Below are 16,462 nucleotides of genomic sequence, written 5' to 3'. Positions count from 1 at the left end.
ATCAAAATCTTTGCTAAGAAAAATAAACTAATCAAGATTGATCTCCTGGGTTTCTCAGAAGTTCACTAATTCCAAATGTTCACATAAGTTTCAAAAGGGAAGAAAAATTTAAAACTTCCCTATAATAAAATGCTTAAAAACTTGTTTGAAGAACACTGGAATTGATAATAGTCTTGTTTTGTAAAATGCATTTAACTACAATTAAAATAGGTATTGATCTATTTTCTTTTCTGGAAGATCTAAGCTTCTGTTCTCTATTACTAAGAAGTATGGATCATTTTTGTCTACCAATTCTTACTATTGGTAAGAATATTGTCTTACTATTCTTCTAGAATAGTTTTCAAGAAAAGGCTGAGTGTGCTTTGGCAATACTTTGGCAGATGGGAGTGTTTTTTCAATTTTTGTTTTGTTTTGTTTTAAACCTAACAGCAGAGTAACTACTAAATATGTCTACAAAGCAAATGCAAGGGAGACTTCCTTTACATTTAAGCATACTGACAAGTTATTTCTTTTTCAAGAGGTCTTTAATATTAGTCAATGAGAAGGTAAGTGAAAAATGGTAAAAAATACTAATCACATTACTGAAAAAAGATTGGCTATTTCCCTTTGTCTTAAAATTCTCTTCCAGCTTCTTTTAAAATCCACCAAAAGACAGTTTGCTACAAATGTCCAGAAATGGGATGAATAAATAATTAAGTACAAAGGAGGCCTAATCTAATGTACCATTGTCTGCCAGTTAATCTCTCCTGGTTTAACAATCTGAGTTTAACTACTTCATGATGAATGAAGGGTGCAAATGACTTGAGTGTTTCAGCCCATAAAACAGGCTTAGGGAAATAAAAGTTGCAAATTTGATCGCCAGCCTTAGATTGGCCATCATTGGCAATATAGCTATGGTTTTAACAGAGACTAAGAGTTTTAAAGGAATTATCTAAGTGTAATATTAGGTAATGAAATGCCAATAATTTACATTTAAAGTACCATTTACCCTAAAGCAGCCTACTATATGCAAGATGTGCCGTTACATAACTGAAATTTGGCTAGCTCTGAACTGAAAGGTGGCAAGCTAATTGTCAGAGGACCCACGGAGGCTAAGAGTTTTATAGACTCAGTTTTACAGAAAGTTTCTTGAGAGCATTAACATGCAGTCCCATTAAGCAAAAAAAAAAAAAAAAAAAAAAAAAGACTCCAGTTGTTAACAGCAGTAGGTCTATTATTCAAGAAGAAATACATTTCACGAGATTCATTATGAAGGGAGGGGGATCCTTTTTGCCATTCTGCATATAAAGTCTTCTCAAAAAGACATCTGCAGTTTAAAAAAAATTCCACCTACTTTTACTACTACAACCTTTGTTAATTTTCTACAGTTCTCTGCTCTGACTTAAAAGTCATTTCCTTAAGAAAACAGATGACAGACAAGTTGAGTGACTGATTATATTGTGCCATCACTTTGTTTTTCTCAGAGGCCTCGGTTTAAGAGGATGGATGTTAGTGTAAATGACAGAAAGGGGAGCTTCGCATAAGATTTCACTTCTGTTCAAAGACAAGCTAATGTAACCTCACTGCGGTGCAATCAACTTGACAAATGGACACCGTGCAACCCTCTGCCTCCCACTGAAACCCGAGAGGCTGATTTACACAATATTCTCCCTGTAGACGGAAAAAGACTTCATGCTGCTAGGCTGTATAATGGGTTGATCTGATAATTCCTTGCATGTAATGAAATTTGATAATATGGAGGTGAAATGCATCTCAAAGAATGAAGCAAGTTAATGAACTTATAAAACTACACTTAAGTCTTTTAAAATCTGAACAAACAGAAAAAGGGACTCGGCTCAAACTACATTGAGAAAATGTAGCAGTTCTCATGCTTCACTCTGCAATCACTTAAAGATATATGGCTTTTACTTACAATGAACAAAAGATCCTAGCTTTAAGGAGTACAGCACTATTTAAACAATTCAATATAATCTGTAGACTTCGCTGTGCCTTATCTTTACCATCAGACTCTGTTGGCCTCTGGTCTTTACCTCAAGAATTTTACATTACTTTATTCTGTTGAATTATTTCCCTAGAAGCTTAATATTTTTCCTTTTAAAGTGGCAAATATCTTAAAGAATTTATAAATACTGTCATGCAAAATTGATAAATAGTTCATCTGGAGATTCAAACATATCCTAAACTGGCTATGGACACAAAAATCAGAAAAATCAGGGCTTCATAAGGAATATAAACTTCTGCTTAAAAGTCATAGTATGAATCCCTACTTTTTCAAAGTATAAATGTTTAGATAAATGATTTAAGAAAGAAATACATGGTATGGTATATTTTTGTAGGCAAGGCTGATTTAGAATCCTCTGTAGTAAAACTGTCTATTGGTATTAATGCTTGCAAATAAATACCATGAATGTAAACTGCAATCAGAAGCAGTTTTAACACATGTAAATGTTGAATGAGGTAGAATTTTAGTCTTATGTTTACTTTGCTGTTGTCACAAATAAAAAAAGCACTTATGAAAACATTTCATGCTGAAGTGAATGGATTTCAACAGCTGCTGATTTGGTGACATGGAGAACCCCAGTGGAGACATCCTGCTGAATTAACGTTTTGGAAATGTTAAAAAGAAACTTCAAACAGACCTCGTTTAGCAGGCGGTCAAAGATTTTGCTCAGTGGGGATCATGTGAAGGCTAGCAGAGCAGTCACTCAGCCATGAATCAGACTTGTCAATAGTTGCCTATTTTCTCAACAGGTGACTCAAAAAGGCACACAGTCTACTTCCCCTCACATTTCTGTGTGTACTCGCATAGGAAAAAAAAAAACTATCCTAGACTTCTCTGGCAGTATTTAGGAGGCACAGCACGCATGGTTGGGGAAATTGCGATTGAAGGGGTTCAGATATGTATGTTTTTAAAAAAGTTATACTTTCATTCTTTTCTCACCAATAAAAAATTAGCTAAGCCATATTTAAAATCTACTGGTTTTCAAGCAAACTTTCATCCTAAATTAGAAATCTGGAACAGATTCAATCAGAGTTACAGAACAGCAAGAAATCTTAGAGATACTCCAAATCAAACTCTCATTTTACAGTTGAGGAAACTGAGGCCCACAAAGACCTAGTAGAGATTTAAGTAATTTGCCAAAGATCACATATTTATTGATCAATGTGTTACACAAAATGTCCATCTTCTGACTCCCCAGTTCAATATGCGTTACACTTGTCCTTAAGAAATAAATCAGAACTAGGCTTCATTTTGCATTTTAAATATACTAAAGGAAAAACACCATTAAGCCCAGCAAGATCTCATGGTTCAGTGTTTTTCTGACTTGGCATGTTTTAATTTTTTTTCTTTAAAATTGCCAGACAGAGATAGAGTTAGTGGAAAATTCTTTCCCCACACCCCAAGAAGTGGGGGTGGAGCAGGGAGTTGGGGGTGGGTGAAAAGAGGTCCAGTACCAAGCTTTGTTTTCAACTCTCAACATTTAAGAGTTTAGTACAAATACAGAGTACAAAAATAATACAGCATTTCATTGTTACTGATTCAGATTGGCATTGTAAACTGTGCGATACAAGCTACTATTATGTCAGAAAATTACCAGGTATCCATTAAATGAGCCCAGACTACTTTCTATTGTTCAAGGATTTTTAGTTGTTTTTGAAAGCCTAAGTACAGAGTTCAGTGAGAGTTCTCAGAGGTGACTCCAGAATCATAGCTGTGCTCATTAGTTTAGTCAACCTCACCTACTGCTCCCTTCAACACACAGCCATTACCAGCTGATGCTAAAATGGAATCTGAGGCTTAGTCAATCACCTCATACTGGCAAGATGTTTCCCAGAAAAGTACCCTGTTGAAAATACTTCCTACATTTAATTCAGAGATAAAAATTAGTAAGAAACTTAAGTGAATGCCAGTCCCATAAACATATACACACAACCATATACATAAACCTCTCAGGGCCCAAGCTCATCAGTTCCTGTTATTGAAATTTACCTTTTAGAAGTTTAATTCTTTGTATGGTAAAAGAACATAGTACTCTAGTGCAAAGGCTGATGGGAGTGTAAAAGGCAGACAGGGTTTTTACATCAAAATGAAAAATGTCCTCATTCTTTGACCCAGAATTCCCACATACAGAAATTAACCCCAAGGAGATAATTCAACAAGTGGAGAAAGATATATGTGCAAGGATTTTCATGGCAGTATTTTTTATGGTTCTACAAAGTTGGAAATTAAATTTAATTAAAATTGAATTAGGTTGGCAAGAAAATAAAGATATATATGTGTGCATATATATATATGTATATATGCAGCTGTTAAAAATGGTCATTTACTCAATATAAAGCTATAGTAATATTAGTATAAGGACTGACAAATGGATTATTAGAACAAAATAGCCAAGAAATAGACCCACACTCACTTGGTCATTTAATTTTCAACAAAACACCAAAATCATCCAACTGTGTTAGGATTCCTAACTGAACACCACATGTGAAAATAAACAAACTAAACACCACAACTCCTTGTTCTCACCACACACAAAAATTAACTTTAGGTCCATTGTAGACCTAAATGTAAAGACTATAAAACTTCTGGTGAAAACAAAGGAGAATATCTTCATGTGTCAGGAATAGACAAAAGTTTCTTAAAAAGATAAGTTATCATAAAATAAAAAACCATAAATTTGACTTGCTCAAAATTTAAAACTTCTCATAAAAATACACTGATCAGATGAATAAGGTAGCCATAGACTAGGAAAGACTATTTTCAAATATATATATATATATATATATATATATATATATGAATTGGTATCTAGGATATATAAAGAACTCCTATAACTTGATAATGAAAAGACAACCTACTTAAAAATGGGCAAAAATTTGAACAGATTCTTCACAAAGTAAGATATATGAATGGCCATGAAACACATAAAAAAAGTACTCAACATCATTTACGATCAAGGAATAACAAAACCATAATGAGATACCATTACACACCCACCAGAATGGCTAAAATTAAAAGGACAGCACCAAATGTGGGCAAGGATGTGCAACAAATGGACCTTTCATACATCATTGGTGGGACTATTGAGTAGTGTCTTACATAAAACCTATACCTACTCTATGACCCAGCAATTCCACTCTAAGGGATTGATCCAAGAGAAATGAAAACATGTCCACAATCGAGCCCCAGGTCTGGCTCCATGAGCTCAGCACAGTCTGCTCAAGATTCTCTCCTTGTCCTTCTGTCCCTCCCCCACTGCTCAATAAATAAATAAATAAATAAATAAATAAATAAATAAATAAATAAAATCTTTTTAAAAATTACTGGGATGGGGATGGACATCTACTTCATTCTTTGAAATCATCCCCCACCAAGACAGATTAATAGAGATGCTGAAATAGGGAGATATGTGATGAAGCAAATACAGTAGCCAGAACGCAGCTGATTTACAAGGAGCATGTATAATTTTTCAATGTAACATTTTCCTGAACTGACATTTTACCTCTATTAACAGATCCTTCATTCATCTTTGTATACAATGAAGTTTAACCTTACCTAAAAGATGAAAGGATTGAATGATTTTCACGGCCATCTATGGCAAATATCAAAAGAAGATAGAAAATACAACTAGTTTAGTTTGGTCAGTCAATTTGAATATCAAAATCTGTCACCTTTTGGAACAATATGAACAATACAGCTATAGTCCTGCCACCCTGTATTAAAAATCTCTGACAGGGGGATCCCTGGGTGGTTCAGCGGTTTAGCGCCTGCCTTCGGCCCAGGGCGTGATCCTGGAGTCCCAGGATTGAGTCCCATGTCAGGCTCCCTGCATGGAGCCTGCTTCTCCCTCTGCCTGTGTCTCTGCCTCTCTCTCTCTCTTTCTCTCTCTGTGGATGTCTCATTAATAAATAAATAAAATCTTAAAAAAAAAATCCCTGACATGTCTCAGAGCAAAGAAGCTTTCTAAAATGATCCAGAATAACAATAAATTGTAAACCACTTATACTTTAACTAGAAATATAAAGATTACTGAGAAATAGTGTTATCTTAAATTTCAATGGAAAGATTTGTCAACAGATAACATTTTGAATTTTGTAGACTGCTGATTCATATGCATGGAGTAAGAAAAGCAATGCTTTTCCAATCATGTTGCACCAAAAATGGAGATAAACCACAAGATATTGTAGAACCCTCTGGGGTCATGTATAATAAGAACATTTAAAAACCTAAACTGTGGGCAGCCTGGGTGGCTCAGTGGTTTAGCACCACCTTCAGCCCAGGGTGTGATCCTGGAGACCTGGGATCAAGTCCTGGAAACCGGGGATCGAGTCCCATGTCAGGCTCCCTGCATGGAGCCTGCTTCTCCCTCTGCCTGTGTCTCTGCCTCTCTCTTTCTGTGTCTCATGAATAAATAAATAAAATCTTTAAAAAAACCCAAAACCAAAAAACACCTAAACTGTGTTCCTATTTCTAAATTAATGTATTTTATTGGTAAAAAGAAGAGTTTATACTCTTATTTGTTGGGTATGATTTTTTTATTGGCAATTGAAATATAAAGCTACTTTGTATCACATTATGGGATGGTTGGGTATGACCCAAAATACCATGCAAGGAAACTGATCTAATAGAAGTGTACTGGTCTCTTTAGAGATTTTAAGTGCCAAATATGTATAAAATTTGATGATATATAGAAGAATATATTTATGGCATTTAATAACTTACAGATACTATATTAAGTGTGCTGCTTAATATAAAAACCACATAATAGAGAAGGATTTCTTCATTTTGCTACATGTAAACAATGTGCTTTCTCCTCTCAGTTATATAAATACTTAGCATCATAGATCAATAAAGTAAAAGTATTGTGTCATTTAACTGGAATTGAGAATTTTTTAATGGTTAATGAGAATAATGGTCAAAATGTTAAGTTTATCTTAAGCATTTACATTTTTCTTCTGATGAGTTATTTTAAAAAGCATATCATGAGTAACTTTATGAACTGATTTCTTTTCTTATCTAATGTCTTCTCTATTTAATGTCATATTATAGTCTTTCAGTTGTCAAGTAAAATGTCAATAAAAATTGATACTTTCTTCATTATTTAATTTACTAACATTTAAAGACAGTGTCTCTTAAAGTAAATCATAAGCAACCAGGGGGAATAATTTCCAAAGCTCAATATAAATGTGTATAGTTAAGATTAATTCTTGGGTTTATCTAATGAAAAATGTGACTATAAAATAACAATGATTAAAATATTTCAGAAATTATGTATACAAATGAGTACTGTCTTATTAATATTCATCTGGGAAATCAACAATTAATAAAGTGTGGAATTCCATTTTGGAACTGTCTTTCACAAGACTGTGTGAATGTGTGTGTCTTCTCTCTCTCTCTCTCTCTCTCTCACACACACACACACACACACACACACACACACACAAAGTTGCCTTCTTTTATGACCACAATTTCAGACACAATGCTACTTAGCTGACATCTCCAAATGACTTATAGTTATTTCTAGGAATCAAAGCCACCACAAAAAGTGATAAAGTTGCTACCAAAAGAATGTTTGGAAAATTCTGAAGACATTTCTGAAAGTGGAAACTTAAATATATCACTAAAATAAACATACATTGCCTCCCAAGATGCTAACATGGCCACTTTGGAGGAACCAGTACTTAGACGTATACACTCTGGAATGTGTGTGTCTCTGTGTTTAACTGCTATATTTGAAAGAAGTAAGCTAGAATGGAAAGAACTGTGTCGGTATCAGAAAGCCTGGGTTTGAGTTTCAGCTCTGGCGTTCATAAGCTGTGCAAGTTTGGGTAATCCTTTCACCTTTTTGAGTTTCAATTTCCTCATCTTTAAAATAAGTGTTGATCTAAACCAGCACAGTCCAACAGGAATATAATGTGGGCTACATATGTAATTTTTACAGCTACATTTAAAAGTAAAGAGAAACAGATGAAATTAATTTTAATAATTTTTTATTTAATGCAATATATGCCAAATATTATCATTTCAATATTTAATCAATAAAATAATTAATGAGATTCTATACTTTGGTGGAGGGGTATTAAGTCTTTGAAATCTGTGTGTATTTTGTACCTACAGCATGTATCCAGTTTGGACTAGACACCTTTCAAGTGCTCAGTAGCTACATGTGGCTAATGGTTAACATATTGGACAGCAGAGATCCAGACAGTTGCTAAGAGTTCTTTCAGTTTTAAAAACTCTACTACTATTTAAAAGCTCTACTATTACTCTATTGTCAAAATTAATATATTAATAGAAATCACATAAAATTCAGCCAAGGATATGAAAATTATAGATTCAATGCTTCCATGAGAGGTCTACTTTCATCAGGAAAGATTTGTTACTTTCCTATCTTATCGGGCATTTTTAAACTGGGGATGATTTCTCCGAACACTTAACAATCATTAAGAAGTAAAGAACTGGCAACTATTTCCTGAATTCAATCCCAAAGGGTGGATTACTCTATTAAAGTGGTTTATGTCTATTAAATAATCGCCAAGTCCCCATTTCATATTATATGATGCAGATTTGACCTACATCTGAAGCTTAGGTCTTTACGTAATCCTAAGAATCATAGGACTGTTTTCAAATGAATAAACATTCAAAGTTACTCCTACAGTGACTAAGTCTATTTAATTTTCTGCTTTGTTTCCTTTAGTCTAAATGAAATGAAAAGTCTAAATGATATGAAATAGTTTTTATATTAGTGAACCACACCATAAGCAAATCAATGTTTAATAACAGATATCATTATCAATTCATGGCAGCCTATTACTGGGGAAGGCCATGCTCATTAAAACAGGTGATGATAGGGATCCCTGGGTGGCGCAGCGGTTTGGCGCCTGCCTTTGGCCCAGGGCGCGATCCTGGAAACCCGGGATCGAATCCCACGTCGGGCTCCCGGTGCATGGAGCCTGCTTCTCCCTCTGCCTGTGTCTCTGCCTCTCTCTCTCTCTGTGTGTGACTATCATAAATAATAAATAAAAATTAAAAAAAAAAACAGGTGATGATAGATTCTAATGGAGAAAAATGGATAAACCATTAGCTATGTTGCACACCTTAGTAATTTAAAGACTCGGGTAGAACCTGCTTGCATCACAGGACAACTTTTCAATTATCAATTATACTTGTGACAGACTCCTGCAAGTTATCTATCTCCAGGTACAATTGTACATCATCTCAATTAGCTTATGAGTTTGCTATACCAAACTTTACAAAAATTATATAAAGGTATTGTCTGATATTACTGTAATCTTTGGAACCTTCTTTTTCCCCTCAGATTTATAAAAATAATAGCACACTCAAGTGTTTTTGTATCATTATAAACCATTGTATAACAGAAATCTTATTTTAAAAAGTTAATAATTAACATTTCACATGCTTTGTCAAAATACAAGAAGCGTTTCTGAAAATCTCTAAAATGTATTTCAACATTATATATAGTGAAAACTGATATTAATTCTTATTTAGAGGGGGCAACATAACAACATATTTGATCCCTTAATAATTAGCATAACATATGCTAACACAACATATGTTGTGTTTGTAAATTTTCCTCTCAGATAAAATCATGTTATTTGAAGTCAACTTTCTACCTGATTTGTATTACTTAAGGAGAATTCAGCAGAGCCAGTGTGATACATACTACTGTCTTGTTTCTGAAGAAAAATGTAAACATTTATTACTGAAGCCAGTGAAGAGAGTAATAAAAGTAAATTCAGGGAGACTCTTAATGTTATGTGGCCTATACCTAGTGGACTGCCTGGCACTTTGGAGTTGTTCAATGTTTGTTGCATGAACGGCCACAGAAGACATAAACTGTACAATATATATCTGTGTAAATACTGTGGCTGCATTCATTCTATAAATAAACACACACACAATGCATATGTTATGTAGGTACGTGTATTTTTTTTTTAACTAAAGAAATCTTTAGTAAAAAGTTATAATTTGATTTTGAAGTCTGAATCTTAGTTCTCCATTTGGGTGACTTCAAAACCCAAATCTTGAGGTGTCTGGCTGGCTCTGTCAGTGGAGTGTGTGGTTCTGGATCTTGGGATTGTGGCTTCAAGGCCCCCAAATGAGGGTAGGGATTAGTTAAAAACAAAATATTTTTAAAAATTTTCAAATCTTTTTCCTGCTTTCATTCATTATGCACTGCATCCATTCATCAAGTATTTATGTCACCAGCATTATGAAAGGCATGGGACTGATACAAAAAGAATAAATATGTCATGAAAACAAACAGACCAATAATTATGAAAACAAAGGAATTGCTATTTGGGGAGATTAAGAAACTTGCCCAAGGTAACCCAGACTGTTGAGCACAAGAACCACGTGTCAAATCTCAACCTATATGTCCTCCAACTATCCCAGGAAACATAAGCCTAGAGCTGGTTAGAGAATGTGATGGTCAACTTTATGTGTCAACCTGGTTGGACTGTGGTGCCCAGTTGCTTGGCCAAATACCAGCTCAGATGTTGCTATAAGGGTATTTTGTAAATTTAATTGACGTTTTTAAATCAACTGACTTTAAGCAAAGGGGAATATCCTTGATAATGTGGGTGGGCCTTATCCAACCAGTTGAACATCTTACAAGCAAACTAAAGTTTCCCAGAGAAGGAATTCTGCCTCAAGACCATAACACAGAAATTCTGCTTGAATTTCCATACTGCCAGTTGCCCTATACATTTCATACTAAAGATCGTAACAACTCTGCCCATGTTTCCAGCTTGCTAATCTGCACTACAGATTTTAGACATCTCAGCCCTCAGGATAAAACTTAGGTACAGCAGCATGTAAGGGGCCCCCAGAAGACAAGAAGTCAAAAGAAAAAGATTAAATCAAGGCAGAAGAGGGTTTCACAAAGGAGGGAAGCAATAAGGCAATAAAGGTCAACTAGGATGAGGGATGAGTTTAGGCCCTGGTATTTGGCAATTATTAGCACAATGGTGACCATGGCCAGGGCAACTATAGTGTGATTAGGATAAAAATCGTACTGTATTCCTTTGCACTATATACCAGTAAGTAAGAGACGAGTAAGTGGAAATAGTTTGGCAATAGAGAAAAAGAAGAAAATAATATAATAGCTCAGAAAGGAAGGTATAATGGAGGGGGAAGACTTTAGAATGAAGGGGATATTTTTAAATTGAGGGAGAGAAGACATTAGAGAATAAGATACAGGCAGATGGCAACTGTTGGGAAACAAAGTCCTAGAAGAGCAGAATATCCCAGAAGATGGACTCTAGACCACAGAGGTAGCGGTAACTTTAATCAGAAGTGTAATACCTCTTAGTCCAAGGCAAGTAGTGTTTAGGTAAAGGAGGTGGTCTTATGAATTGCTCTGAAGCTGGGACTCCATGTCTTATTTTATTTATCCTTTATTTTCTCAGGGAATTTAGAGGTGAGGTTATGGTTAACAGTCATTATTGAAATATACATATATTTCAATATATATATATCTAGTACTATAAGGGATTCAAAAAAAGCATGAGATCCATTCTCTGCCAGTCTACTGGTCCAGCTAATATGGCTTACTATATATTTAGTCACTAAACAAACAGTTTTAACCATTCCTAGTACTGGATTACAAAACATATTGTGGGAAACTTTTAGCCAAATATACTAATTTCTGCCAGTGATCAGTAAAAAAATATTATTGGTCCTCTGCTTTTCATCATTTGTACAAATTTTTTTAAGTAGAAGCTTGAAAACAAGATTTCCAATATATACTTTAGTTACAATTCCAATTATAAACTTTATAATAACTATTTTATAATATAGTATTATGTAGTTATAATAATTATATTATGTAGTTATAATAAAGGCAATAATATATAATTATAATATATAATATACTAATATATAATTATAATAATATTATAACTACATAATCTTACTGGTCACAAGAACAGACCACTACAATAATATAAGATCATGATAAAATAGCACAGTATATTTTATCTTATTATGTTCAAATGTTTAGAAAACTTAAGCTTGAGACCAGTGATGTGACCAACAATTCTTTTATTCTTTTCTTTGTTTTCTTTTAAAGATTTTATTTATTTATTCGTGAGAGACCCAGAGAGAGAGGCGGAGACACAGGCAGAGGGAGAAGTAGGCTTCATGCAGGGAACCTGATGCGGGACTCGATCCCAGAACTCCAGGATCACACCCTGGGCCGAAGGCAGATGCTCAACCGCTGAGCTACCCAGGCGTCCCTCTTTTATTATTTTCTGAACTGTGAATATAAAGTGATTATACAAATGATCTGTAACATTTTTCCTTAAAATATAAAGATATTTGTGGTTTTCTCACTTCCTACTAAACTAGGAGATGGGTGGTTGGGGACTAAAATCTTTAGGTTCTCCAGTGATGCGTTAACTGAACCAAAAGGACAACTTTACTCATTTCAAAATGTTTTATTATAACAGCAATCTTCGAAGGCAAACACAAAAGATTCTACTATGCTTAGATTTTAAAACATAAATAACCAATTTAATGCATCACTAATGATGTACAATAGATGTCTTCTTGTAGTCCCAATTCAAATAAGAGACTGATGTAATCTGCCGGATACTTCAAAGTAACTAATTTGATAATAAGAAAACACTCCTTTTGTGCAAACTCTCCTACTAAAAAAAAGAAAATGCGGAAACCTTCCCAGTTGGATATTTACTAAATAAAAGTGTTGAACTCTCATTAAAATGTTATTTAATGAGAACTAAGTACCTTAGGTCTTAAAAATTTATCTTGAATAACATTACCTTTTAAGTGGAAATATAACCTAAATCCAGAAAATAGATATTAATGGCAAAGTATGACCTATTTTAGAATTGTGTATTTATATTCAATGTCTTAAAACTTTTAAATATCGATTACACTTGTTGCTATTATGTTATCCATTCCATATACACACACTCCAGATGCCTTATCTACGAAAGAGGGATACTAGTACATTTTACTTCTCTATAAATCTTCCTCAGCAAGGATAAGTAAAACATTTCCCAGGCTCTAAACTTCTAAAGGTAAAGGCTTAGGTCAGTTTCCTGAACAAATTCTATTATAATGTTTAACATATTTTTCCAGGGAGAGAACCTTTGACTTCGTTCTTTGTTCTCCGTTACCTATCATGGAATCCACAATTCCAGCCTAAATGGAAAAAAAATATATATATGTATGTATATATATATAAAACCCAATGAGTATTTCCAAAAGTATGTTTAATAAGATTATTGTTTCTGACCAAGGCCATTTGCAGTTTGTCTTTTGGCCCACAAATGTCAAACAAAATATAAATGTAAATAAGACGTTTTCAATTATCTGTTGTTTCTTCTCCAGGAGCAGCTAATCCTGGGAAAGTACCAATTATTCCACAAAGGAAAAAGAAAGAAGGGGTTTCCATTTCTATAGCCACTGTGGGGTGGGGTGGGTGCAGTGTCCAGAAGTGGCACACAGGATACGATTCTTCGGGTTCCTTCCAATGGTATTCAAAAGACCTGATTACCTGATTTGTGAAAAATATTTTCTTAAAATTAGAAATTATTTTCTGGCAAAGCATTCAGGTGCAGCAGAATAGCCATGATGTTGCAGTAGGATTTTCCTGCACTGCATAGTATTTTAGGATATATGTTCCCAATTAAAGAAATAAACTAATTGATCTGAGTGATATAATGTTATATTATCAAGAGGGCAGTATTATATTGTTTATGCCATAGAATTTTAGAATTAAAAAAAGATATGTCTCAAATTAATGTGCTAAATTATTTCTTGCTTAATGTAATCATATGTGTCCTATGCCAGTCAGTACTTTAGTCATAACTGCTTTGCATATGTACAGATTTTCATGGCTTCTCATGACCCACTGGGTGGACTCCAAATTCTTTGTCTTGCCTTCCAAGACCTTCACAGTCTGATCTCTCTCTCTCGTTCTAGTCCTTGTTCTCACAATATCTAAAGACTATGGCTGTATTTCAACCAGAGTTCTGTCCACTGAACAAGGCTCACTCCTCCCTCCCCAGAGCCTGAGCTCTTGTTAGCCCTGCAGCCAGACCAAAGGCCTTTTACTAGACGCCCTTTTCTCTATTGACTAGAGGGAAATCCGGTTCATGCTTCACCTTCAACAGAGAAGGCCATCTCCTGCATAAAATTTTCTTAGCCCAAAACTTCCCTGCCCTGTCCTCAAAATTCCTTAAACATTTTGCTTATATTTCTCATAGGCCAGTGATCTTTCATTTGCATTATGGATTTTCTTCTAACCATGGTAGATCACTCCTCAGGGGGAGCATCCATTTTCTACACACACATCTTCAGATCCATTGACCCATATATTGTCACACTGCCTTGTATGCGGCAGACATTCAATAAAGGTTTATTGAATGAATTAAGTTTTATGTAATCATAATCTTTTATTCTGGATTTATTCTTCCTTGAGCAGTCACTGTAGAAACCAGTGGCAAGAACTGTTACTGCCTGTAATCTCCTCTCCAAAGCAAACAATAGAAATGATTAATCTCTCAATTATAAATTCAATTGGAGGTGAGACTAGAGATCAGCCTCATTCATAAAATGAGACAGTAGAAGCCCATAACAATACTGATGCCAGGGACTAGGCAATAGGCCCTGAATGATAGGTTTCTTTGTAATGGTGAAAAAGATATACTGCATATGAAAGCGTGCGTGGGGGACATCATTTGGCATAAAACAAAAATGAATACGTGGTACACTGAAGTGCTTTATAATGAAGTTTTGCTTAATATATCCCTTACTACCCTATATAAGTGGTCAAATTTTAAAACCTCCAAATCAATGAGGCTTAAAGTCATAGCGAGGCTCATTTCCTGAGATGATACATGATTCTCTGCTCAGAGTTCTATCTTCTACATAAATTGAGAAGACTGTAATGGAAGAATGAATAAAATAGGGTTTCCTTTCATGGAACTGACCTAAACCGTGAGTCACAATCTGAAAGTTACTCATCTAGAACAACAACAAAACACCCAAGCACCTTGCCTCTAGTTTCAAAAGCAACAGTGTTTCTTCTTTCTTTCTCTTCCTTTCTTTTCTTTCTTTTTTTCTTTCTTCCTGGCACATAGAGATACTGAATAAATATTTGTTGAAAGGATGAATAAATGACTGGCTGCTCTTCAATTAGACTATTAAAAAAAGAACACTTGGACAAGTGATGCACCGTGGATACCTGAGCATGTACTTGAGAGGAAGAGATTTTAAAATGTGCCTTTTGGCTGAGATTTGAGCACTGTCCCCCCTAACTTTATACTGTTTCTGGTTTTGAAGGACGAGAGCTGCAGGGAAACTCTGTGACTGTCTGGTGGTTCTGGCTTGGGCTTACAAACCTGAGGGAGGGGGTCTGTTCCTTTCAGAATTAAAGCAGTCGTCTGCTACTTTTCCAAAGATATCTGGAGGCAAAAGGATAAAGTAAAACCCACATAAAAAGAAAGAAAAAATACTCCTAATAGAAGGGAAAATACTACTAATGTTAATATTAAAAAATAAAAGTGAACTAATACTTGGTGACCCTCATAAAGAAAACCTTTAAATAGCACACTTTGAACAGGCTATTTTGTCTCAGGCTATCTTGAAGTGTATTCCAAGGCCCCCAAAATTAATCAGACCTCCAGAAACCTTTTATATTCATGCAAGCCCAGAGGGGAGAGCAATCTGCAGTGATTGGTATTAGTTTAAATTAGGACTTCTGATAACTTCCTATCAGGTACTACCAGATATAGTGGCTTACAAAGTTGGTAAAATTTAGTTCAGGCTTCAATAGTATTTCTCAAAAAATTTTGGGACGAAATTGTGAGTGGCCAGGGTAATTTTCTCTTTAGTATTTTATGTAAATATTTAAGTATTTTATAGTGTGTCCCCAAACTTAAGTCTTTGTTACCAAAAATCAACACAAGGTATATCTTCATCCTTCCTTCCTCTATTTTACAGGAAAGTGTAGGTACTACACAGACTGTATATTTCAACTGGATACAGTGTTTGAATTTTTCAAAATGATAGTTTTAAGGTCACATCATTTAGGAAGAAGTGACATAGGAGGGCACAAAAGTCCTGTTGTTTTCTTTCTCTCCAGCAGCTTACTTTTGCCACCTAGTGGGGGAGGCAGTTTCATAGTTGGGTTCGTGTTTTGTATAAGACCTAAGAACAGAAGTCAGCTTCTTACTAGAAAATGATTAAACATTTCTTTCACATCAAGGTTATCGGATGAATTTTTTTTATAACCTTAAGTGATTTTTTCAAACTAGCCTTGTTCCATATCTGTTGGTTTCCCTTTAAGCAGTTAGTTTTCACTACAATGATTAACCTAGATAATTGAAGGGAAGATAAATCATTTCTGTATATATTTTTAACTTGTAACTCTGGAAAAAACCCAAAACCTTTCCTGGTTTCCAATGG

At 34.6% G+C, this 16,462-nt stretch overlaps 1 protein-coding gene across 18 annotated transcripts in view; it reads right to left on the bottom strand.

The window, feature by feature from the left end:
- The window catches only part of STAU2 (staufen double-stranded RNA binding protein 2), a 297,168-nt gene that overhangs the window by 61,642 nt on the left and 219,064 nt on the right, over positions 1–16,462 (bottom strand). For 11 of the 18 annotated variants that reach the window (XM_041769188.1, XM_041769196.1, XM_041769189.1 and 8 more), the window contains one exon: positions 13,327–13,547. The exons of 2 other annotated variants lie outside the window; for them this stretch is intronic. In XM_041769188.1, coding sequence (XP_041625122.1) covers positions 13,356–13,547 — 192 coding nt within the window. In that variant the 3' untranslated portion in view covers positions 13,327–13,355. Of the gene's footprint in view, positions 1–13,326; positions 13,548–16,462 lie in introns of those variants that run through there. 5 more of the 18 variants (XM_041769198.1, XM_041769202.1, XM_041769208.1 and 2 more) reach the window with 3 other exon arrangements.

Source organism: Vulpes lagopus, chromosome 9, assembly GCF_018345385.1.
Source record: "Vulpes lagopus strain Blue_001 chromosome 9, ASM1834538v1, whole genome shotgun sequence".
Classification (NCBI taxonomy): domain Eukaryota; kingdom Metazoa; phylum Chordata; class Mammalia; order Carnivora; family Canidae; genus Vulpes; species Vulpes lagopus.
Note: the sequence above shows the minus strand (reverse complement) of the source record. Positions and strands in the feature narration are given on the sequence as shown.